The sequence below is a fragment of the Theropithecus gelada genome, chromosome 18, assembly GCF_003255815.1.
Source record: "Theropithecus gelada isolate Dixy chromosome 18, Tgel_1.0, whole genome shotgun sequence".
Taxonomy (NCBI): domain Eukaryota; kingdom Metazoa; phylum Chordata; class Mammalia; order Primates; family Cercopithecidae; genus Theropithecus; species Theropithecus gelada.
Genome location: NC_037686.1, coordinates 52,182,056 through 52,209,175, shown reverse-complemented (window position 1 = coordinate 52,209,175; position 27,120 = coordinate 52,182,056). Strand labels below are relative to the sequence as shown.

Genomic DNA, 27,120 nt, shown 5'->3' with positions numbered 1-27,120 from the left:
TTTCCTCTGTGTGTAATTCTGTGTATACAATTGCAATCACCCAACTTTATCACGATGAACATTTCACAGCTTAGTTAATAAGCCTGTGGCCTCAGGCTCAAGGATGGCAACCCTGGTCCTGCTGGGGTATCTCTTGGTTTCATGTTTAGTTTGAGGATGCCATCATGTGGTCCTTTGGCAAAGGAAGAGGAACACAATAGTCATTGTTTTCAACTATAAATTGTTTGAACGTGGCCCAAAGTTCTATACTTTTCCACTCCTCCTTCCACCCCATTGGTGAGCTTTCAAATATTATCAAGATATTTACCATTTTTATAAAATTTTAGAGTTGGAAGCTTAGAGGCCATGAAATCCAAGTAGTCTAACTCCCTCATTTTGCAATGAGGAAGCAAGGGTGCAGAGAATTGAATCCACCACTCAGTGCCCCATGATGCTTTTGTGTTATGGCAGGGGGATGGCCCAGGTTTGGGCTCTTGGGGTTTTTTTTGTTTGTTTTTTTTGTTTGTTTGTTTTTGCCTCCCATGGCAGTGTCCTCTCTGCTGTGATTTGCTACCTGTGACCTTCACGAGTCCAAATGGCATAGAGAGCAAGTGCCACAGAAGTTCAAGGGGAGAAGGGGTCACTGTGTGCTTGGCTTAGAGAGCCAGAGAAGGCATCAAAGAGGAGGAGGAAATCAAGATAAAATCTGAAGGGTGGGCAGACTAGGTAAGTTTCATTTAACATGTGGAGGCAGGAGGACATCGCAGACTCCAGCAGTTAACATGAGAGCATTTGCCGTGGATCTGCCTGCAAAATGCACTCTGTAGGACTTCTAAGGCACATCCACTTTAATTTGTTGGTCACTTATTTATAGGTACGTTGCTCTGATCTCTGCCCCTATCTTTATGTGTCAGACTTTTCTGTGTCCTTTTCTGTCTCTCACAAAGACACTATCAGTGGATTTGGCATCTATCCTAAATCCAGGATGTGTATAAATATAGGCACAAGCTCTTAATTTAACAAATGAGGACATTTGTGGTCAACCAGAATTTTCAGTTACTCAAGAAAATTACATCTGGGCTTAAAAAAAAAAAAAAAGGAAGACATTCTAGGATCAGATACTTCTTACAATAATGGTAAAGCTTTATTGAGGAAAATACTTTTGGGTGGAATAAATCTAGACTACAATGTCAAGAAAATGTGTATATCTAGAGTGTCATTTTAAAGATCTATTTTTTGGGGGATTATTACAAAGATGCTTAGAAGATATAAAGCTATAGCATGGAGATTGTGAAGATGAGATGACTTCCACAGAGACCCCATGTATGTATATTTAGTTGTCAAAAACTCAGTGGTGTTTGATTATTTTTTCTCCAGTTTTGAGATTCTGCTCACTCAGGCAGTGAGTGAGTTGGCGATTAACACATTTAGCGCTCACTTTCGGCCAGATCCTGGTGAAATGACAAAGATGAACAAGACAAGCCTCCTGCCTTCTAGGAGTTTACAGCCTGGACAGAAAGACAAACACGTAAACAAACAAGGGCTAAAGGAGGAGACAGCAATGTCTTACAAAGGGGATCTTCGGAGTTGTATCCATAGGTGGAGAATAAGGAGTGAAGATGAGGGCCTGTCCAGGAACATGTAGACATTTGGTGTGACTGGGTCATGATGGGAAGATAGAGAGATAGAGAAAGTCCTGAAGAAGTGAAGTGAGGGCCGGGCGCGGTGGCTCAAGCTTGTAATCCCAGCACTTTGGGAGGCCAAGATGGGTGGATCACGAGGTCAGGAGATCGAGACCATCCTGGCTAACACAATGAAACCCCGTCTCTACTAAAAAATACAAAAAACTAGCCAGGTGAGGTGGCGGGCACCTGTAGTCCCAGCTACTCGGGAGGCTGAGGCAGGAGAACGGCGTGAACCTGGGGGGCGGAGCTTGCAGTGAGCTGAGATCCAGCCACTGCACTCCAGCCTGGGTGACAGAGCAAGACTCCGTCTCAAAAAAAAAAAAAAAAAAAAAAAAGAAGTGAGGCCTTTTGTACTTTGCAAAAGAATTTGAACTTGACTTGGAGGTGATGGGAGCCAAGAAATTATATTAATAGAATAGAAAATACATAAATATTTTAAATATCTGCACTTGGTGGAATAGGAAACAAGATTGGAGGCAGAAAAGTAAATTAGGAAGCCATAAAAATGGTGAGGAGGAGCCATTCAGAGGTCTGAATGAAGGTAGATGGTAGCAGGGATGGAGAAGAGAGGCAGACTCTGGAAACATTTTCAAGTGTCAGTCCTGGGACTAAAGACGTTGTATACATAGCATAATTAGGAACCCAGGTTTGGAGTAAGGCAGATCTGGCCTCCAATTTCAACACTGTCACTTTCTGGTTGTGTAACCAGGCCATGTTGCCTAACCTCTCGAATCCCAGTTTCCTGGTCTGTAAAGTAGCGTAATGCCTCTCTGTGATACCACAGTTCAGAGCACTTGGCAGGAAGATCGGCTCCTTAACATGCACTGTGTAAATGGTACGTGAATGGTAGCAGCTGTTACACCCAGGTGTCCTGACTTCCAGCGGAACTGTCTCCAGATGACTCTTCCCTGCCTAAGACGCTTCATGGCTAGGTAATGGGGACTGGATTTCCATATGAACAATTTTCCTTGCTCACTCCCTGGCCTCCAGCTGTCCCCATGTCACAGTGGGCTGTGTCACATCTGCATCACAGGCCTGTCCTTTGAGGGAACAGGCACAGCTCCTCCCCCTCCCCCACGAAGAAGAAAAACAGTTGAGCACCCTTGTCTGACTGCACGCCAGGAAGCCTGTCTTTGTATAGGAGAGACAGCCTTTCCTCTGGCCGTGATCGTGGATTGCTGTTTGTTGGTCACTGTTCCTTTGTAAGAGGATTTATTATGCGTTAGTGATCTAGAACGTATGCATCCTTTGATAGGAGAAACTGCAAAACTAGAAGGGTTGTAGCAGGCCTCCCTCCTTGCCAGTGAGTGAGGACTGTTTAAGTGGCCTAGCAACAGAATCACCATCAGCCGACAAGCACGGCACTCATAGCTCCACTCTGGCGTGCCTTGCCTTTCTGCAATGGAATTTATGACTTTGTATCTGATGTGCCTTTTTTTTGAGGGAGGAGGGGGAAGAAATTAGATCCACAAAGCCAAAACATGTTAGCTTGAGAATTCCAAGGGCTCAGAGTTGGGCTCAAGTTCACCAGGCGAGTGTTTAATGCTGCCCTCTGGCTCACCTTTGTTTAGATAAATAATTGAAAGTGTGCCATGTACAAGGTTTGGGACTCAGTCGCACAAAGGAATCTGGCTGATGGCTCCTTAATTGAAAGCAGGAGATAACCGACACCATAGCCTTTTCCTCCCTTAGGATGTTAAGGGTAGTGGGGGTGGATTATTTTCTTTTTTTTTTTTTTTTTTTTGAGACGGAGTTTCGCTCTATCGCCCAGGCTGGAGTGCAGTGGCCAGATCTCAGCTCACTGCAAGCTCTGCCTCCCGGGTTCACGCCATTCTCCTGCCTCAGCCTCCCAAGTAGCTGGGACTACAGGCGCCCGCTACCGCGCCCGGCTAGTTTTTTTTTTTGTACTTTTTAGTAGAGACGGGGTTTCACCATATTAACCAGGATGGTCTCGATCTCCTGACCTCGTGATCCACCCGTCTCTGCCTCCCAAAGTGCTGGGATTACAGGCTTGAGCCACCGCGCCCGGCCTGGGGGTGGATTATTTTCTTTGGCACTCGTGTTCTTGGGTTGCCCACAGAGGATGACACACATATGACTCTTACCTCACACACAAAAAAGCAAAACCGTGCCTGTGTCCCACCAGGGATGGTTCCGGTTTCAAGGCGAGGGTGCAGTTGCTCAGCATAGGTTTGATGAGCCCTGACATTGTGCAGGCCTGGGCTCCGTGCTGAGCACTGCCCACAGCTGAACCTTGCCCTCGGGCAGCTCGGCAAGGTGGGAGAAAAGGACATGCTCAGACCCCAAGGTGACGCAGCCAATGCTCTCAATCTTGGCTGCGTTTTTAAAATGCTGACTTGTAGGACAGGTGTGCTGCCTCATGCCTGTAATCCCAGCACTTGGTGGGAGGCCGAGGTGGGAGGATCACTTGAGTTCAGGAGTTTAAGACCAGCCTGGGCAACATATGGAGACCCTGTCTGTGCTAAAAATACAAAAAGTAGCCAGGCGTGATGATGCACGCCTGTAGTCGCAGCTACTCGGAAGGCCGAGGTAGGGGGATCACTTGAACCCAGAAGGTCAAGGCTGCATTAAGCTACGGTGGCACCACTGCACTCCAGCCTGGGTGACAGAGTGAGACCCTGTCTCAAAAGAAATGAATTAATGAATGCCCCAGAGATTCTGACTTAATTGTTCTGTGGTTGGCCTGAGCATAAGTACTTTTCATTAAATAAGCATTTCTCTAGTGGACTCTAACATGCAGCCAGGATTGAGAACTAGTGATTTTTAGTTTTCCTAAAATATCCTGAGACCAGCACAGGTAGTGGGAATGTGGGTGTTCAGAGAAAGTGGGAATCCCTTATTGGTGGATAGGAATTCAAGAAAGGCTTCCAGGAGGAGGAGGAAGCAGTTTGGATGTGTTTGGGGTCCAGCAGGGGAGGAGTGTCCACACTTAGTTCAACAGATAAAGATTTGAAGGCTTTCCCTTCCACACAGCTTGTCAGGTTTTTAGTGACTCCACTCTCGCTTCCAGTCTGGCCACTCACTCAGTTTTGTTCACTGCCCCACAGTCCTGATCTATATCTTAGGAAGGAGGAACCGGCTTTCTCCACTGTTCTTTCCCAGTTTGGGAACCACAAGCCTGATGCTTCCCCTCTAAAGTCATGGGGGTAAGTAAAAGGAGATGTGCTGTCCCTATGGAGGAGGCAGCAGCCCCAGGACAGGGTCCCCAAAATCGTCATCGACTTGACGTCCCAGCCGGCAGCCTTGACGCTTCTGGCTCAGAGTGGGCTCTTCTAAGCACGGCATCCCCACATCCATGTCTGCATTTCTTCTCATTCAGAGCTCGTCAATGAGCAGTTATCCTTTGCCAGACACTGTGCTTCACACTTTGGGGATTGAAATCCTAGGTGTAACCCATCTTCACCTTATGACCTGGGGAGATTCTTGCGCTGTCTGACACTCCCTTGATCCACCTGTAAACTGGGTGTAATCACAGAACCAATGTGTGGGTGGTTGTGGGGATTCAGCAGAGCTCTGTATGAGGTGGCAGTTTCTCGCCTGTGACTCAGCTCTGGGGGACCATCAGTAGCAAAACCCTTCCCCATCTTCCTGTGTTTCCATTGTCACAGGGAAGAGGGATCCAACAGCAGTAGGAACGGTCTTTGGAACAACGGCAGCAGGTCCTGAGTGAGTGGTTTCCCTTGGGCTTCTCGGCCTCTCTCTGCTGAAGGCCACGTGGTTACAAAGTCAGGTGCACAGGGAGTGAGCAGTAAATGCTGGCCACTGCCATTGCTGTTTCTACCACAAACCCTCCAGGGAAAGGCCCCTCCCTGCTGGATTTCCAGGTTTTATCAAACTGTGGGTGTAGGAGAGCTCCTCATTAGGAAGGTGCGATGGGGACTTTGGAGAGTGTCATCGACAGTTCTGGATGAAGCCAGCTGTTACCCCTGGGCCTGAACCTGCTGGGAGGCTTGTGCTAGAAAGATACCCAGGAGACCATGGCCTGCAGTTCAGCACACCCTTCAGCAGAGAGACACCAACAAGCCAAAGGGAAGCTGCCAAGACCTACCTGCCCTTCTTCGGAAGACTTCATTCCCACTGCTTTGAGGGTCAACTTTTCTATAGCAGTGCAAATAGAGAAAGGATCATGAAGAGTTTTGTTAACAGAGGTCTCACAGACCTGAGTCCCAGGGTGGGAAACCAGTCGTCTGGGATGTGTGGGAAAGCATCCTGCTTTGTGTCTGGCTGATCAGCGTATGTCAACACAACCGCAGAGCAGAACCATGCTCTGGCCAGCACCAGTGAGATATCTTTGGACCTGTGGGTGGCCTAAGAGGTCCTCGGGATAGTCTTGCTACCTTCCTCTGGGACTTATCTTTAGACTCAGACAGCCCCTGCTGAAGGGCTAAGCCCTACGTTGTGGAACTGGGCCTTCTAGAAGTGGACCGCAATTACATAATATATACTCCCCGACAGCTTTCTCCACGGTTGTCCAGAGCCCCCTGAACTCCAATCCCTAGGAAGATACTGGCCTAAAAGGGAAGCTTCTCCTGCAGCTGGCTCCTTTGGAAGACCCTTCTTGTTCACAGCGGACTCCCACCACCACACACAAACAGGCTTTAGGCCCTGGAGACATCTCAAAGTCTGCCCAGTGTCAAAGTGGTACCTGAGGTCCAGCAGGCCACTGTTGTGTCTAGAGAGGACAGTACTTACCTAGTGATATGATTTGGCTGTGTCTGCACCCAAGTCTCATCTTGAATTTCCATATGTTGTGGAAGGAACCCGGTGGGAGGTAATTGAATCATAAGGGCAGTTCTTTCCCATACTGTTCTCATGATAGTGAATAAGTCTCACAAGATCTGATGGTTTTATAAGGGGGAGTTTCCCTGCACAAGCTCTCTCTCTCTTTGCCTGTTGCTGTCCATGTAAGACGTGACTTGCTCCTCCTTGCCTTCTGCCATGATTGTGAGACCTCTTGAGCCATGTGGAACTGTGAGCCAATTAAACCTTTTTCCTGTATAAATTTCTTAGTCTCAGGTGTGTCTCTATCAGCAGCGTGAAAACAGACTAATACACCTAGTGTCACTTATTGGACTTCAGAAAGCACCCCTACCTCCTTTCCCTCACCACAAAAGCATCACTCCCACCACAAAAGTGTCACTCCCACCACAATATTGGGATTCTTCACCTTGTTATAGTGCCTGAAATTCCATCAAAATGTTGCTCCTCTTAGTTGAAAGCCATCCTTTTTACAGTCAATGTGCTAACTTAATGGTATCTTCTCATGGTGTCCATTTCTTCTGTGCACTCTTGCTTGACTGTTCCCTAGAATTAAATAAAGGAATCCTTTATCACTGGACTTTCTAGCAGTGCTTAGGTATGAGTAAATGACACTGAAACCACTATGGCAAGTTTTCAAGGTTACATATATCATTTAATTACATGGCACTATTTGCTCTTTATCTTAAATGCCATAGTCGGGATAGGGAGGAAAAACTGTTCTCTCCAAATTCCAAGAGCCACTTGGCCTTAGGGTTTATCAGGAGACCAGATTAAAAAGCATTTCAAAGATCTGAGGGTGGTGGGTCAGTTAATAATATAACTGAAAGGAATGGCCAACCCCATGAAATAGAAATGCATCTATTTATCAATCTTATCACTTCTCTCTCATGGAACCCACAAATGGATTTCTCTTTTTTTGGCTGGGCACAGACCTCAGAAAAAGCCAGCCAGACAGAAAGCAACAAGGCACTGAAAATGAATTATGCACTAACGTTGCCCACAACACTAAAACTTCTGTTATGTAGAGCAAGCTCATGTTTATGAAACATTTTCTTACTCCTGCTTGCTTTGCTCTGTCGGTACAGATGGTTTCTTGTTGCTTAAACTCAAGCTCCAACTCTTTAAGGTTACCAGTAAACAATTCACTAATTCCATAAAATGCATAGACATTCAACTGTTACTGTTAGAATACAAGTCTCAATATGGTATGGACTGTATCTACAGGGTAATAAAAACATTTATATTTGAACCATTTATGAAGGACTTTGGTCTGTGAAACAAATTTGAGCTTTTGATAAAACACACTCACGGAAACTCTGATTAACACCCAAATCAAAGCCCTTTCTACTATTATAATTATTTCTCAAAATTGTATCAAATTGTATCAGTTTATCAAATGGTATAATTTATCAAATTAATGCAATTGTATCAAAATTGTATCTTTTGTCACCAGTATAACTGGACAAAAAAAAAGATCTTGGTTACAAAGAACAGAAATGCCACATGAATCTACACAGTGAAGGAAGTGGTAATCGGGATACCTGGAGTTAGAACATGAACAGCTGGCAGAAAAATGAAGCAGTCCTAGGCGTGGTGCCTCCCTCATAGCGTGTCCTCTGGGGAGAATCACCAGTGCTGATGTCCTCTTCTCACTCGTGTTGTCAGCTCACTCTGGTCTCTCCAGACCCTATCTTAACGACCAGCCAGCCAGTATGATCCATGGGGTTCATGTTGGTTTAGAGCCCTGGACAGGATTTGTAATTGGTCTGGCACGTGGATTTCTCCAGGGAGAGGTGGCTGGTTGGCTGGGAGATACCCGTCTCTGTCTTTTTAACCTGGAAGGGCAGGAGCGTTGCCTCATGGTACAAAGTCAGACCATCCCAGCGACCCCATCAGGAGGACTGCGGGCTGGGCAGTTTTCCTTAGGAAGGGCCTGTGGACCATAGGAAGCGATGGGCACCTCTGGTTCGAGGGGTATCTGGGCAGTTGGAGGCTCTAATTAATAAAGCACTGGTGTCTGTCACCACATAATAAAAAGATCAAATAGTGCCGTGGCCCTAGGCCAAGATAACCAGCGCCTCTGCATGCTTTTCTGTGGGCCTTCTCTCTGCCCTAAGTGGCCTTATCTATTCTGTGACATCCAAATCATACTGTGCAAAGAAGCCTCAGACCAGGCCAGGCTGGCCTTGCTCTATTCTTTGGTAATTTTTGATGGGCTGAGTGCTTTTTGATGTCTTGGGTATTTTCTTTGTAAAGGCCATGATGTTGTTAGATACTTATGTTCAGTGCTCAGTGTATTATTCAGTACGGTATGTGCTCAGTGATACCATGAGTTCTTCTTATCTTATAACTCTTTGTACTTCCCCACGGCCTCTATCAGTGAGTTGCTCAGGGTCAGCATTCAGTTATCACTTGTTGATTCTGTTTGGTTTTTAGGCATCCCAGTATTTCACAGAGCTTCATCATAACTATTATAAGCATTCATTTAATATATACTTAAACCCCTGTATTGAGAGAAGACAGGAGATGATAATAATAGCTACTATTACTAACATTACTACTCTTTAGTGGACATGTACTGTATAGTAGGTGCTATACTAGGTACTTTACATATCTCATTTAATGTTCAAAATAACTCTACAAGGTATATATTGAGATACCATTTTGCCGAAGAAAAAACAGAGATGTAAGCTCATATATAACTTACATCAATTCATCAAAATGAGTAAATGGTGGAATGAAGCGCTAAACTCAGTTCTGCCTGTCTTTAAAACAGCTACCTATAACCACCATGCCATGTGACATCTCCACGTTTTATACTTGTTAATGATTCTGAGTCAGTCAGGCCTCTTGAACATAGAGGTCTATGTGACCACTCAACAGGGATACAAAATGAATGTACTAGGTCAGCTGCTTAGCCAGACAAGGTGGCTGAGTTGCTGAGCAGCCCCTGGATTCTGGATCTTGGACCGCTTGCCTGGACTGCCTGAGTCTTCCAGTTCTTCATCACAAACAGCGGAGTGAACAGTATTTACTCCAAATAAAGTTGAATATTTTCAGTTCCATGAGGCAGAAGATGGTAAAGGTGATGGATCTGTCACTATTTTATACAAGAAACATGACTGAGGTTACACCACATGCCAGGCACTGTTTTGAGTCTGTCCTTTGCTCCTGTCAATCCCTTATTCCTCCTATACCCAGTAATACAGAACAGGAGACAGGCAGGAAGAATGAGAGACTGGAGAAGATAAAAAGAGAAAACCATGACCCTTATTTTTATAAGTAATATCTTGGATAGGTTCTTCCCAAGGAGAGAATCCTAGCCAACTTCTGGAAAAATATATTGAGCATCTGTGATTTTTCAGACACTGGGCTAAGTGCTCAAGATAGCCGAGACTCAACCCCTGCCCTCTAGGGATTCATGGTCAATTAGAGGACACAGAGTGTGGATGTACAATGGTAGACAATTGTATATTCTCCTGTAACCCATAAGATATTCTCTGCAGAGCCACCCTTATCACAGAAACTGAAGCTGTAATTGTTGTCAGGGATCAGACTTAAGACTCCAAGGCACTATCTCTTAAAATTTGCAAAAAGGAAAAAAATTATGATAAATTGCAAACTCCATAGGACTCAATAGAGAGATGGGGCAGTTTCTCTCTTCTAATTAAACAATGCTTCCACTATCAAGGAGCCTAAGTTGTTTTAAAAGAGTACGCCCTACAGCAGCAACATCTCTTCTTCAGCCTTGGAAATGCTGGTTCAGTTTAGCCATGTGTTGACCAGCGTGTGATCTACTCCTTGAGAACCACCACTGTGTAGACTTGTCCGAGGTCATTACCACCCGAGAGCGGCAGGTGCCTGAAGAGCCAGGGCAGCCGCAGTGCCCCTTGTACATCTTGGGCTGTCACAGAGAACTGACTCTGCGCGCCACATCTAAAGGCACACCAGAGGGTCGCCTTCCTCTCCCACATGTTTGCAAAAACGCTTTCAAGTCATAGCCACTCACATATATCAGTGTGTGGAATGACCAAGACAAGTTTCTTAAAGTGATTCCTTCTAGCTCGTGCTTCTTTTTTACCCTGAGGATGGAGCGTGTACTTTTTTTGACCTATACTTCTTTTTCTCTAAAAAAAAAAGTAACCATTCATGGAACATTTCACACTTTTACATAAGAATTACATAACCATGATTAACATGGTTAATCATCGTTTATGTAATTTGGATAATTGGTTTGGATAATTATTCGGAGCCAGAGAATTCTTGAGCAAGGGGAGACCTTAACAGTCAAGTCCAGGGCCATTTTTTCCCCCCAAGAGCAGGAAACAGAGGCCCAAATAGGAAAGTGATTTGTTCAGGCTCAGACAGCAGTTTGTTGGCATCCTTGACAACACTTCCCTCACTAGCTCTTCCCTTTTTAACTCTCTGGTTTCTTTACTGTGCCCAGTTAGGCCAGGCGGACATCTCCACAGCCATGTCCTTGGCCCATGCCCTCCCTGGGTGCATGCTTTTTTCTTTTTTTTTTTTTAAAGATAGATCTTGCTCTGTTGCCCAGGCTAGAGTGCAGTAGTGTGATCTCGGGCTCACTGCAACCTTCGCCTTCCAGGTTCAAGCGATTATCCTGCCTCAGCCCCACAAGTAACTGGGATAACATGCCTGGCTAATTTTTGTATTTTTAGTAGAGATGGAGTTTCACCATATTGGCCAGGCTGGTCTCAAACTCCTGGCCTCAAGTGATCTGCCTGCCTCAGCCTCCCAAAGTGCTAGGATTACAGGTGTGAGCCACAGCACCCGGCCCTTCCCTGGGTGCATTTATCCACTGTTGGCTTCATCTGCCATGCTGTAGGTCGTCACTAGAGCTCCATGCCCTGCCTTGCCCTTGAGCTGCCTATAGCCTAAAACATATTAAGCAGCATGTTCAAACTGAATGTAATACCTTCTAGTCATCCCCAAATCTGTGCTGTAAAAATATTCTGTAATTATCTCTCTTCTGATTTAACTTGTAGTCTGATTTAACTTGTTTTCATTCATGGCAACCTCATCCCCCAGGCAGCTCTACAAGAATAAATCTCTAGTCTTGGACTTCCCTGATTTTCTTATTCTCTATATTCAGTGTGTTAGGAAATCTTACAGATTTTGACCCCAACATTAAAAAAAAAAAAAAAATCTGTCCTCACTTTTCAACTCTCCACTCCATTTTAGATGCTCTTATCTCTAGGCTGAAATATTTTAGTAGCCTTTTTAACCACTCTATATGTCGTCTTTTATTTCCAACCTGTTATGCCCTACAGATTAAATTAGGTTCAGGCTGGGGAGAGATATCCTAAGGTTGTCTAAGGATCATCTGAACCAAGGATGGAGAAAATTATTGCCCAGAGGAAAGCTGAGCTTGCACAACAGAGAAAATGGATTTGGGCCATGCTGGAGGGGCAGGGCTGGTAGTGAATGAGGATGGGTGCCCCTTATGTATATGTTTCTGGGGCAGAGGCAACTCCAAGCTAAGTATTTCCCTGGCTCCTGAAATTGAGTTTATCCTCTGTACTGAGAGGATACATTACACTTCTGTTATGAAGCTTGTATTGCTCTGTCTTGTGTATCCCTAGCCAGGTGTGTTAGTCCATTTTCATGCTACTTCCTGAGACTGGGGAGAAAGAGGTTTGATGGACTTACAGTTCCACATGACTGGGGAGGCGTCACAATCATGGTGGAAGGCAAGGAGGAACAAGTCACGTTTTACATGGATGGCTGCAGGCAAAGAGAAAGAGCTTGTACAGGGAAAAATCCTGTTTTTTTAAAAATTATCGGATCTCATGGGATTTATTCACTATTACACGAACAGCATGGGAAAGACCTATCGGCATGATTTAGTTACCTCTTACTGGGTTCCTCCTATGACGTGGGAATTGTGGGAGACACAATTCGAGATGAGATTTGGGTGGGGACACAGTCAAACCATACCACTAAACATATCTGTTTTTCCCACATTGCTTGTTTACCAGATGTAAATCTTACTAATCTATGTCTCCTGTGCAACACGCGCTTCAGGGAAGAGGTGGGCTCTGGAGTCCAGCAGCCTGGGCTCATGTCCTGACTTAGCTACTAATTTTAACAACTGGAGTGCTCTGTGCTCCAGCTTCTCACCTGTTTAAAAAAAAAAAAAGTTGGAAAATGCTTATCTTGGTATACAGTAAGTTCTCGTTTAAGTCAAACTTAGTATTTCCAGTTTTTAACTGATCAGAATAGAAATTTTTACTGTGATATTAGGACACTGTGAAGTTCAGAATTTAAAACAAATAGAAGGTTCCTTTTCTCATCTGTAAATGATTTAAAGTAGAAATCCTACTTTTGGTGTTATATGAATTTCTCCTTCCAGTGACGTAGGCCTGAATTAATGTCCATTGTATTTCATTGTCCTTGAGGATTTTATGCATGTGAGGAATGGGATCTGTCACATCATGATTAACTAACCTAAGAAAGACTATCTCAGATCAGTTTCCTCTGTGTCTTCTCAAAGTCACTACAAGTGAAATTCTTTCCTTTAAGACTGTCCCATTAAATTCCCAAGTGACTCACCTGTGGACAAAACTTGAAATCAGCACATTGTATTTACAGATTCCTGTACTGATCTCTCTCCGTGGAAACGCCACATTTACACAGTGAACTGCAGCAGAAAGGGGCCCAGTGCCAGTGCAACTGCCTACAGTGTGCTGGGAGGAAGGATCAGAGCCCTGTGAAAGCAGAGCCTCCTTTCACAATGGATAATTTACAAGGAAGGTTCTCGACATTTACACTTCAAGAGTCAGCATTCTGTAAGGCTCAAGGGCTCCATGCACAGTTGTTCCTGGGGCAAAATAAAGGCCACATCTTGTCTGGGCCTCTTTAGGTGCACGGACTCTGAATTTCAGTGGCCTTTCTTCCATGGGTCCATTTCCTTTTGTCATTTTGGCTTTGGGTGTGTGTTGGGCTTCTGTAATTGAAACCAAAAAGAATAACTTAAATAAGATGGAAATATTTTTCTCTTATGCACAACCAAGTGGTGTCATGTACACAGGTTCCTTGTGTATTGATCACGTCACTAGGGCATTAACCTTACATTGTCCAGGATGGCTCATCGCCTCCACAATCACATTCCCACTCATGGGAAGGAGAAGGGGAAGGAGGGGAGGGCATGTGTCCCTTCTATTTAAGGGCACTGCCTGGAAGTTGCAGACCTTCTGTCACCCACATCCTGTTTGGTCAGTCTAATCCGTAAGACCATACCTGGTGGGATGAGAGGCTGGGAAATGTTACCTTAATTCTGGGTGGTTATGTGCCCAGCTGTAATTTGGATTTCGGTTACCATAGAAAAAAGGGAATAGCAGATATGGGAAAATGGCTGTCACACTAGTGACCTGAAAACGCAGCTGTTGTAGGTAATTTGGGGCTTCTACCAGAGGGGAAAAAAATAGAAGGCAATATTTTGAAATATGCATGTGGATTACTTGCCATAGACCTCTGGCTACACCAAGAATGCTTTTCTTTTTTCTTTTCTTTTTTTTTTCTTTTTGTTTTTTTGAGACACAGTCTCACTCTGTTGCCCAGGCTGGAGTGCAGTGGCACAGTCTTGGCTCACTGCAACCTGCACCTTCCAGGTTCTAATGATTCTACTGCCTCAGCCTCCTGAGTAGCTGAGATTACAGGTGCTTGCCACCATACCTGGCTAATTTTTTGTATTTTTGTAGAGACAGGGTTTCACCGTGTTGCCCAGGCTGGTCTCGAACTCCTGAGCTCAGGCAATCCACCCACCTTGGCCTCCCAAAGTGCCCACCAGAATGCTTTTCTGTTCCACCTTAGCAGGGGAATAGACCATGAGACTTTTTTTTTGCGACAGAGTCTCACACTGCTGCTCAGGTTGGAGTCCAGTGGTGCAATGTCAGCTCAGCTGCAACCTCTGCCTCCTGGGCTCAAGTGATTCTCCTGCCTCAGCCTCCTGAGTAGCTGGGACTACAGGCACACGCCACCACACCCAGCTAATTTTTGTATTTTTGGTAGAGATGGGATTTCACCATGTTGCCCAGGCAGGTCTTGAGCTCCTGAGCTCATGCAATCGGCCCACCTTGGCCTCCCAAAATGCTGGGATTCCCAGCATGAGCCACCACGCCTGGCCATTTTTTTTCTATTAGTTTCAAAATATAATATTTTCTCATTCCAAAAGTAATAATGTAATAATTATTTTAAAAACTTAGAAAATATAGGCAAGAAAAATGAAGGCAACTAAAATACCCGCATTTGCAGCTTAGGAGAGAGCTATGAACAGAAAGGTGAGGGTATAAATTCTATGAATGGATCCACCCTTCCAGGAAGGGGAAAAGGTGGAGGAGCAATGGCAGACTTGCAGAGAAAATGTACAGTGTGAGAGAGCGAGGTGGCAAGGGGGCAGTTCAGAAACTTTCCAGGATGCTTGGCAACCACGGTGGACAATTTTTGTTATATTGCTCAGTTTATCGTATATAATGCAATGCTTGAAGATATGATTTGCTTGATAAATACCATTGTAGCATTACTAATAGTTATTCAGGTATTCCTAAAATGCTCAGAGAGCTAAGGATAAAGTCAAAATAAATAAATGCCCAGGTCTTTGGGTGTTGGATCCCACAATTGTTACTGTTGGCAGTGAACCACATTGCTGCCAAGGAATAGTCTCTCATGTGCTGTCTCCGGACGATGACCCCCAGAGTAAGATTCACAACCATCAGTGCTTCCAAAAATTAGTCACCATGGAAATAAATGAGAGCAGAGATTTGTTGGTTTAAACATGTCTTACAAAATCAAAAGTTTCTCCCCTTACTTTTCTTCCTCCCTATTTCTTCCCCTATTTTGTTTTTAGAAGAAAAGATTTGTCTGCCATTGAATAAGAGGTGGAAAAAAAGAGATAAGTCATAAGATGAAAGCAACTGGGAAGAGTTGCTTTTGCCATTTGCTTGCTGTATTCATAAAACTGCAGCTAGACCACTCTTCTGACTGCAAGCCAGGCCCTGTGCTAGGCACCTTTCTTATATTATCTGTAATCCCATCAACAATCGCATAAGGCAGATACTATTTATTCATGTTTTGTCCATGAGGAATCTGAAGCTCAGCAAGATTAAGGAGCAAGCCCAAAGTCCCATCCCTAGCTCTGTAAATGCCAGAGCCAAAATTGTAGCCCACATTTGTTGACCCCAAAGCCAATGCTCCATTCATTACATATTACCTTAACACCAAGAACTCTCAAATACTCTCAAAAACGCAGTTTTCTCTCTCATTAAAAAAAAAAAAAAAAAATCAGGCCAGGCATGGTGACTCATGCCTGTAATCCTAGCACTTTGGGAGGCCGAGGCAGGCAGATCACCTGAGGTCAGGAGTTCGAGACCAGCATGGCCAACATGGTGAAACCCGGTCTCTACCAAAAACACAAAAATAAGCCGAACGTGGTGGCGGGTGCCTGTCATCCCAGCTAATCAGGATGCTGAGGCAGGAGAATCGCTTGAACCTGAGAGACAAAGGTTGCAGTGAGCCGAGATCATGCCACTGCACTCCAGCCTGTGCAACAGAGTGAGACTCTATCTCAAAAAATAAATAAATAAATAAATAAAAATCTGATTTATCTGGTGCATGAATAAGCAGCCATGCAAGGAAAATCCCGAATAAATCATAGAACAATTTACCCTTGCATTGCAGCAAGGGTGCAGATATTTGTCGGCTAATTCACTTGACCTTTCATGGTCACTTTTAGTCTTCTAATACTATAGGAAGTTATTTTTAAAATTCTTTTCTAGTCTCTAACATAATGACCAGCAGACAGTCTGTTGATGCAATCTCTGTTATCTTCATTTTTCTGGTGTAGTTTTTCCTTCCAAAAACTCACACACACACCTGGCTGGAGGGGTGTATTTCTGCCTGCACGACTTTTATTATTATTTTTTTTTACATGTGTTTATACTCAGGGGCACCCAGGGGAAAACTCTACAGACTTTCTTGATTACAAGATATAATAATGAAAACCCTTTCTTTGTAACAACCATCTAATCACTTCCCCTTGCCAAGAAGTGAGAAAAGTATTTGTATTTGGAAAACCAAGCTACCACACGTGAAGCGTATTAAGAATGATTGTCTCCCCAGAATCACACGAGCTTTCCCCATCTTAGTTTGTTTTTCTAAAGATAAAAACCATACAGCAGTGTTTGTAGTTAGATCTAACAAGTGCCCATGCTTTCATAACAAGATTTCGCTTTGGCCGTCTCAACTTTGTTGTACATAAATAATGTTGTAAGTAATCTTTGAAACGGTATAACATGTGCAACCAGTGTTTATTTTTTTAATACTTCAGAATATTTCATTATTTATTTTAAATGGTGATTTATGATTGATGGGTGTTTAACATGCAGAATAATGTATTCTCAGGAACTCTAGGGAAGACAGAAGGATGCACTGCAGTCTCACAACTCCTTGCCTTGAGCAGAGAGCTGAGGTCAGTTATGCAATTAAAAAACCCAGAGGGGAAATTAATTCTTAGCTAAGCAGGTGTTTAAATGATGCATGCCCATCCTGAAACTCAGATCTTCTCGTGATGGAGTTCCATAGCCTTTTGAAAGCATATCAAATCACTTCATTATTTGATCTCATGAAAAAGCAAATGACAGGTTGCTTCTCACTCCACTGCATGGACAGGACTAAACCCTTGAAATGCTCATAAAGGTCACAGTGCCCAACTTTAATATCTTGGATGTGGAAAGAGAGATTGTAAAGGATCATATTGATTTGCATGAACTTTAAAATGCCATCAAACAGCTCAGAGGTTATATCTTAAATGCAGCATTAAAATAGAAACCATATGTTTAACTGTGATGTTCGATTTGATTATCAAAAACACGTGGGTTTTTCCCCCTTGTATCCAACTTTCTCCTGAATCACTGGAGTTTCAAATCATCCAGTACACTTTCCTTCCTCTTATAGTTTTCTGTAGGACAGCCTCAAGTAATGGAGTAAGTAATAACCGTGAAATTTTAATGAATACTCAAGCCAGTTTTCCTTCCGGTTGCTAGGAGCAACTATGGAAAACTAGACAGAGTTTAAGTTTCATGGAATAGAAACGTAGACCCGGCCGGGCGCGGTGGCTCAAGCCTGTAATCCCAGCACTTTGGGAGGCCGAGACAGGCGGATCACGAAGTCAGGAGATCGAGACCATCCTGGCTAACCCAGTGAAACCCCGTCTCTACTAAAAAATACAAAAAACTAGCCGGGCGAGGTGGCGGGCGCCTGTAGTCCCAGCTACTCGGGAGGCTGAGGCAGGAGAGTGGCGGGAACCCGGGAGGCGGAGCTTGCAGTGAGCTGAGATCCGGCCACTGCACTCCAGCCTGGGCGACAGCGAGACTCCATCTCAAAAAAAAAAAAAAGAAAAGAAAGGTAGACCCTGTACTTTTGGTACCTCATCATAAATTTATATCTTCATGGGCTTCTCTTGGTAAGTAAAATTATAATTTAGTTTGACAAGTTGGAAAATTATGTCTAATAAGAGCACTCTGGACACTGCCACACATCATTCATATTGGTAAATTGGATGGATGGATGATTTCCTTCTAACATAAAATGTCAAATTAATCTATGCTGGGAATTCCAGTTCAGGCAGGGGGACCTTAGCTGTATCACTCAAGTCTGTTTTGATAGCATCCCCAAATGCCACTGTTTTTATATTGAAAGCATACTTTATATGCTTTTGAAGTAAGATATCTACCACCACTGGATTGCATGCGAGAAATGTTACAGGGAGAAGAATGAAGTGGCATTTATGTACCCAGTTATGCTTCAGTGCTTCAGAATTTCTGTTACCAAATTTGACTTTTAACAATCATATGGGCCGGGCGCGGTGGCTCAAGCCTGTAATCCCAGCACTTTGGGAGGCCGAGATGGGCGGATCACGAGGTCAGGAGATCAAGACCATCCTGGCTAACAAGGTGAAACCCCATCTCTACTAAAAAATACAAAAAACTAGCCGGGCGAGGTGGCGGGCGTCTGTATCCCAGCTACTCAGGAGGCTGAGGCAGGAGAATGGCGTAAACCCGGGAGACGGAGCTTGCAGTGAGCTGAGATCCGGCCACTGCACTCCAGCCTGGGCGACAGAGCGAGACTCCGTCTCAAAAAAAAAAAAAAAAAAAATGAACTTTTCATAAATTCCGCATAAAACTAATTATGGATTTTATCAAATTTTTATAAATTTTGTTTCAGGAAGAGATTACTTCAGTTTCTCCTAGGAATGGTAATTTACCTGGGAGACCAAATTGTAGTGCAGCAAATTAATTTGACCAATACAGGTTGAGCATCCCTAATCCAAAATTTTGAAACATTTTCAAAAGAAATGCTCATTGGAACATTTCAGATTTTAGATTTTTGGACTGGGGATGCTCAGCTGGTATTCTGCAAATATGCCAAACTCCCGAATAATCTGAAATCCGAACACTTCTGGTTCCAAGTATTTCAGATGAGGGTTACTCAACCTGTAATATAATCACATTATACTAATTTGAAGGAGTAGAAAATAATGATCTTAAATTATTTTTTATTAAAATTTGATGGAAAAAAATTAAATGTGTCAAAATTCTTAGAAGACCTTATCTAACCTACGTGAAAGTTCTGATTATTCGACAAAACTGAAACTTGTTTTAAGACACAGATAATGTCTGATTTCCCAAATCAGCGGTTTGTGCTCCTTTCTCTACCTTGATATGCAAATGGTGTGTTCATACAGGTGACATGACAGGCTGTAGGTGACATGCAGTTCCCAGTGGTAGACTGCGTTTAACTCAGTTTCTCTTCCTAGAAAGCAGGCCCAAACACAAATGAGCGAGAATGATGTTGCAGTAGGAATAACCGTGAATCTTATGTTTTTAATAGTTACCAAAAAATACTTCTTCAAAATGGTCATTTAACCTGTATAGTCAAAATATCTTGGGGTATGTTCGTGAGATTTGCAGATCCACTGTACAGTGGTTAATTCTCAGCTTCTCGTGTATGATGATGGAAGTGGTGAAGGCAAGGAAAGGGGAAAGTAATGGGAGCAGGAGACAATGAGACAAAGGAAACATTAGCTCCAGCAGAAATGCCAATGTTTTGCTATTTTACATAAAATGTAGGGACTTTGTAACCATATAGGTCCATTTAACCATCTGCCATTTTTTCCTACAGTTGTCATATTTATTACAACTACATGCAACTACAAACCTTGCAAGACAATGTATGTTATTATTTTTGCTTTGAGAAATTAAGAGCAAGTCTTTGCTATTGTGACTAGTGCTGCGATAAACATATGTGTACGTGTATCTTTATAGTAGAATGATTTATAATCCTTAGGATGTATACCCAGTAATGGGATTGCTGGGTCAAACAGTATTTCTAGATCCCTGAGGAATTGCCACACTATCTTCCACAATGGTTGAACTAATTTACACTCCTACCAACAGTGTGAAAGCATTCCTATTTCTCCACATCCTCTCCAGCATCTGTTGTTTCCTGACTTTTAATGATCGCCATTCTAACTGGCATACACCATGGAATACTATGTAGCCATAAAAAAGAATGAGTTCATGTCCTTTGCAGGGACATAGATAAAGGTGGAAACCATCACTCAGCAAACGAACACGGGAACAGAAAACCAAACACTGCATGTTCTCACTCATAAGTGGGAGGTGAACAATGAGAACATATGGACACAGGGAGGGGAACATCATACACTCGGGCCTGTTGAGGGATGGGGAGCAAGGGAAGGGAGAGCATCAGGACAAATACCTAATGCACGTGGGGCTCAAAACCTAGGTGACGGGTTGATGAGTGTAGCAAACCACCATGGCACATGTATACCTATGTAACCAGCATGTGCTGCACATGTATCCAGAACTTAAAAATTCTTTAGATGTACTCAGATATTTACGTTTGCAATGCTCTTCATTCCTTCCTAAAGATGTACGTTTCCCTCTAGTGTCATCTCCTGATAGCCTGAATAACTCCCTTTAGCACAGGTCTGCTGGCAATGAATTTTTAGCTTTTTATAATCTGAAATGTCTTCATTTCACCTTCATTCTTGAAGGATATTTTCACTGGATATTCTGGGTTGAACAAGTTTGTTTTCTCAGCACTCAAAGGATGTCATATCACTGTCTTCTGGTTACTGTGGTTTTCTGATGAGAGGTTCGTGGTTATTAAAATCATCCTTTCCCTGTATATCATGTGTAATTTTTCTCTGCTTTCAGGATTTTCTCTTTAGGTTTCAGCAACGTGACTATGACATCTGTAGGCATTTTGTGTATGTGTGTAGTTAGCCGTTTCGGGCTTGCTAAACTTCTTTAATCTGAAAATGTATTTCTTTCACTACATTTTGGAAGTTTTCAGCCATTGTTTTTTCAAATATATTTTTCTGCTCCATTTACTGTCTCCTGTCCCTCTAGAACTCCAAGTACCAGACCTTAGACCTCTGATATTAGCCCACAAGTCTCTGTTCCCTTTTTTAAGTCTTTTTTTCTCTTTCCTTCAGATTGGATAATGTTCACTTATTTATTTCATTTATTTATTTTATTTCATTTATTTTCAAATTCACAAATTCTTTCCTGCATCATTTCTCCATTCTTCTGTTAAGCACATCCAGCAGCATGTTTAAAAATTTCAGATCTGTTTGTTCTATAATTTCTGTTTTGTTCTTTTAGTAGTTTCTCTGTTGACATTTTCTGTTTTGTTCATTGCAGGTGTATTTTCCTTTATGTAGTTGAACACAGTTAAATAGCTACTTTAAAGTCTAATAATTCCAACATATGGGTTATCTTGGAGATTGCAGCATTGATTGTCTTCTCTTTGAGAATGGGTCACATTTGTACATGTTATGTTGTAGAGAGCCTGCATCTTGCTGTATGTATTCAGAGAGTGTAAATATTTTTCTTCTAGCAGGTAGTTAACTTGGTTAACTTAGCTTGGTTGAAGTGGAGTAAGTATTGAATATTTATGTTAGGAATGACCTGTTCACTGTATTTTAAATTCGGATCATTTAGGTACCTTTCGGTCTCTTATATGGTACAAGTGTTTTTTAAAAACAATCACTCAAATGAGAATCAGAATGTTTGGGTTCCAGTCTCTGCCTTAATAGTTGACTACCTAATTATTGTTATATTACAATTAATAATCATTATGTTATAATTAGCCAAGTATTGTTATTATGATTCATTAATTGTTATAATAAACGAGTTGTATCTCTTTGGCCTGTGGAATGAGAGGCCTGGTCATCCTTAAAGGTCCTTTTCCTATGTGTGTCCTATACTCCTTTAATTGCTTAATATAAGTATCTTGAAGTCTGAGTTAATTATTTAATTTCATAGGATTCAAAATGTTGATTTCATATATTATGTAGCAGAAAGAATATCCCAGTATTAGAAAATGTGGTCATGTATTATTGATATTTTTTCTTTTAATCCCAGATTGCATTAAAAATACTTTGCCCCTACTTTACTTTATGCCTCAATGTTTCCTGGGCACAGGTTATTTCATTCAAAAAACAATAACTGAAAAGAATTTTATTTTTAACCTAATATTATATTTTAAATATTTGTTTGTCTCTTAGGAAAAAGTGCTGCAAAGGATATAAATTTGTTCTTGGACAATGCATCCCAGAAGGTATGTAATATAAAAAAGATTGTGTCACTTTATTCACAACTAATCACTCAAAGTCTATCAACTTTAGATGTTGAAGGAATATAGGTGCTATCTGTGTCCGATTATCTGTGCCATCTGTGCATATTTTTTGGCATTAAATTTTTCTGATGCCAATTTTGTTATATGTAACGTCCAGTGTCTGATCATTACATGATGTGTTTGCACACATTGAGTCATTCTTATATAGCATTGCAGGTTTTATGATTAATGGGCTATAATCCCCCAATTAGCATTTTATACACAGTTAGAACTAGCCCTCCCCCCTTGACCTCTCCACCTGCTTTCTTTACCTGCCTTTCACCTGCTAAACTTTAAGTCCCTTTACATGCCCATCAGCAAACACTACCTGAGTGTTCAACTCAGCACTCAGATACAGATACAAAGTAAGGCAGGGACCCAGCTCTCAAGTTGCATGCATTCAAGTTGAGAAGCCAGGATGGGGAGCAGATAGAATCAGATAGACCTGGATTTTAATCATGCTTCTATGTCCTACTAATAGCTGTGACCTTGGGCAAGTTCAAGTTACTTTCTAAGCCTTGGTTCTTACAGGGTAGTATTAGTATGTGGGTCAAATGATGGTTTTAAGATTTTTGCCACATATCAAGCACTTGGAACACAGGCTGGTTCTTATTACATGCTTGATAAATGGTGGCTGCTGTTATTGCTGCTATTGTCATTGTTAGTAATAACTGCAATATGTGCAATAGAGACATTCAAAGCAGGAGTTGTTCAGAGGGGACACATACACAGAGCCCCAGGGCAGTCAAAGAGGGTCTTGGAAATGAGGGGAGAAGTGAGACCATGTTATCAAGGAAGACTGCCCAGAACTTAAACAAGTAGAAAGTAGAGGACTGCAGTGGGTTCCAGGCAGAGCCCTGACACAGAAAGCACTAAAAACTTTGTTTGAAGGGCATGGGGTTAAGCTTGTTCAGGGCTGGGGTGAGATGGGTGGGGAATGTGAAACAGTTTTCTTCACCTTTGTCCAAGAAGCCAGATCTCTGTAGAAGAGGTAGAGCCCAGCCAAGCTAATTCTGTTGCATTATGTCATAGAGCACCATTTTTGATCAGTTAGAAGCAGATGAATCCCTCCCATTTATTGCTGTTTTCAGTGGAAGGATGGGACAGTTCCTTGAATCATAGCTGCGACCTTTGAGGAAGCTGCCATAGGAAGGCTGACTGGGAGCCGCTCCACGTGTGATGGCTGATGTGGTCTTGGGTTTCTCTAAGCTGAATTTCTCTCTGCCAGTCGATTCTGTTGGTTATAGCATGATGGGTAAACCCACAAAAGTCGCAATAATTGCATTTCTTTCTATATCAGCTTTTCTCAATCACCAGCTGTGTCCCTTATGTTGCAGTTTGGCAGACTGCAAAGAAAATTAAGTTTTAGGCCCTTTGGTTCAAGATCTTATCTAAAGACCTTGCCCAACCTAATTAAAAACACATTGCGTGGATACCACATACTTAGAGTTTCTTTCAGTGTTAGTGGTTTCAAACATCTAGGTCTTAAAACTCGTCTCCCTCATCCTAAAGGAACTACAGCGCCTATGATTAACATAACCCAGAACTGAATATTTTCAGGAAAAGTGGTCACACATGCTGAAAGTTGCTTTGTCATTTTTGCTAGAACACTTTTCGTAGCAGATTTGTTTTAATCTGTGGGAAAAAGTCAGTGATTGTTTCTTTTACTAAAGATATCTTTAGTCATAATTGTTTCTATCCCCAGAGAATGCAAAGTACAAATGCAGGATTTCAGAAAATATTGTATATTAAGGTTCTCCAGAGAAATAGAACCAATTTTGATTTTGATTTTCTATGTATGGAGAGAGAGGGAGAGACTGAGACTGAGGGAGAGATTGAGACTTTTTTAAAGGGATTGGCTCATGAGATTGTGGAGATGCAAGTCCAAAGTCTTCAGTGTAGGCTGGCAGGCAAGAGATCCAGGGAGGAGTTGCAGTTGGAGTCTGCTGGCCAGAAGTCCCCCTTAGATTGGCGGGGTGTGGGAGGGGAGGTCATGTTTTTTTCTATTAAGACCTTCACCTGATTGGATGAGGCCCACACACATTATGGAGGGTCATCTGATTTACTCAAAGTCTACTGATTTCAATGTTAATCTCCTCTAAAAATATCTTCACAGAAACACCTAGAATAACGTTTGACCTAATATTTGGATACTTTGGCCTAGCCAAGATGACACATAAAATTATCGCAAATCTACCCCTTGTCAACTTGGCACCCATACGCCTCTCCTTAAACCATACCTAATCTCCAAATACAGGCAATAACAAAGTTGTATGTTCATCTGACATGCTACAACTATCCCACATGAAACACGCTAACCCTTTCCCCAGAAGAGGGTATGAAGTCCTGTGGCACTGAACTTTTCCAGCATCTCCTTGATATACTTTAATGTAAATACTGTGATGTAAAGTTAACAGTATTTAAATACTGTGATATAAAATCACTACATCTTATGACATATGATAAGAGGATAAAAGAAGGAAGAAAACAAAGATTGGCATGCAGATGCACACGCACAAACACAAACACGGAAATAATCCATGGAAAGATACGAAATACTCATTACAATTTACAGTGCTTTTTTTCTGTAACTTGTCACATAGTCATAGCTGATATATGTAACCTGCCACCTTCTACTACCCAACCCATATTCCCTTTGCCCTCAGCAAGCACCTTGCCTGATCGTGGTTCTTTCTCTACCTGGTAAGGTGATCCACACCTTCATTCCTGAAGGATCTGAGATGTTAGCCCTGCCTGAATTGAGTTGTTGTCTTCTGTTGACTTTTTAATCACAGGGTGTGACAATTACTAAGGGACCACCTAAGGTGTTTCTGGTGTTCCAGAAAATTTTCCTTCCCTCTGTTGTGGAATAACAGTACAATTTCCCCTTGATAGCCAGGATCAGTCACCCCAACTGGCACAATAACTCCCTTTTTTGCCTGCTGATGCAGAGGCATGAGGAGACCAAAGTGGCCCGGTAGCACCTTAATTTTCAGTTCAATGGAATCATTTTTACCTCTGTTGTTGGAAGTATTCCTCCCTTTGAAACTAAGCCCTCTGGTCCAATATAACATAAAGTTACAGGAACAGGAAGCAAAAATTTTGCTAGTGGATCAGTACGGGTAACAGTGAGTGGTGCCTCTCCCATTTCCACCCTTGATTCTGGGACCTGTGAATCCTGGTTATGGGACAAACCATACCATATGTTGGATACTGATTCAGAGCATATATATCCTCCTGGTGAACCTTGCTCCAGACTAAATAGCAGGGTACCATGGCCTAGCCAAGTTGACCTGTAGCATTAACCATAACAGATGGCAAAAAGAAACTAGAATGTCTAAAGAAATATGTTAACTCATGAGTGGAAGCTATAGTTTTTAAGCGTTGCTGTCTCATATTTGCTGCTCTAAGTCAGGAAGCCAATGGAGAATATTCTCCACTAAAATGAGGGAGTAAACTGGAAGAGAGAAAGATGTGGATATATGGTTTGGCTGTGTCCCCACCCAAATCTCACATCGAATTGTAATAATCCACACGTGTCAAGGGCAGGGTCAGGTGGAGATAATTGAATCATGGGGGCAGTTTCCCCCATACGGTTCTCATGGTAGTGAATAAGTCTCACAAGATCTGATGGTTTTATAAATGAGAGTTCCCATGTGCAAGCTCTCTCTTGTCTGCCACCATGTAAGACATGACTTTGCTCATTTGCCTTCTTCCATGATTCTAAGGCCTCTCCAGCCACGTGGATCTGTGAGTCAGTTACACCTCTTTCCTTTGTAAATTATCCAGTCTCAGGTATGTCTTTATTAGCAGTGTGAGAACAGACTAATACATGTGGGATCCAGGAAACTGGAATCCAACACAAGAGAGAGGGAGGTGATGGGCATCCATAGGTTCGTGGTGAATGCACGTTCCTGGACGCAGCTACAGGCTGGGTGCGGTACTGGTAATCCCAGCACTTTGGGAGGCTGAGAGAAGAGGATTACCTGAGGAGTTCAAGACCAAGAGTAGTAGCTGCCATGCAGCAGACCTACAGAGTCCTAATTAGAGCAAGTTGAGATTAATTTGAAAAAATGTCATAAGAAGAGATTTGCAAAATTGAGGGGATCTCTGGTGATGAATTAGTGATCAATTTGTAGAGAACTGAACATGTAGATTGAAGTTGTCCAGAAACAGACCCTTCGACACTTATTTAACAGAAAGCAATTAATATAAAGAACTGCTAACTAGTAACTGAGAACCAAAAATGCAAAAGGAAAACTAAGTATCACTGAGGTAACAACTGCAGGAAGCAGCTACCGCCTCTAGGCTAGGGAAACAAAGAGAAGATATTGACCCAGTGAAAACTTAGAAGTTGGGAGGACCCAGAACTCTGAGGAAGAGGTACTGATTAGCAAGCCCTATTTCTCAGAACCTAGAGGAAGTTACTAGTGGATCTGGGACCCAGACCTCGGAGGCGGGGCTACCAGATGGCTGGCTGGTGCTGATGTCTCTGAAATGGGATACAGTGAGGCTGATTTTTGCAAGTGTTAGAAAAAATTCAAGCTGGATTTTGCTGCTACTGTATTCTTTTTGGTAGACACAGGATCTCACTATGTTGCCCAGGCTGGTCTTGAACTCCTGGCCTCAAGTCAGCCTCTCACCTCAACCTCTGGAGGTGGCACATGCCACCATGCCCAGCTTGCAGCTGCTATTGAAACAATCTGCTAGTGGGATGGAAGAGAAAGGCTGATATTAGGCTTTCATGAATAGGAATCTCAGGAAGCAAAACAGGAAAAGGCAGATATCCCTTCTTCCTCTTCCAGCCTCCCTGTTTCTGTCTGTGTCTCTATGTGTGTCACTGCCAGAAACTAAGAGGTTGGCAGCTGACAAAGGAATGTGGACTCCAGAGCCCAAGTCACAAAGTAGCCCATAGAAGAAGAAGGTTTGAAGCTAAGAGAGAAAGTTCAGT

General features: G+C 42.7%; 1 protein-coding gene across 1 annotated transcript in view; it reads left to right on the top strand.

The window, feature by feature from the left end:
- The window catches only part of CCBE1 (collagen and calcium binding EGF domains 1), a 256,629-nt gene that overhangs the window by 195,043 nt on the left and 34,466 nt on the right, over positions 1 to 27,120 (top strand). The window contains exon 3 of the mRNA XM_025365665.1: positions 22,060 to 22,112. Within this exon, the coding sequence (XP_025221450.1) occupies positions 22,060 to 22,112 (53 nt within the window). The remainder of the gene's footprint in view (positions 1 to 22,059; positions 22,113 to 27,120) is intronic.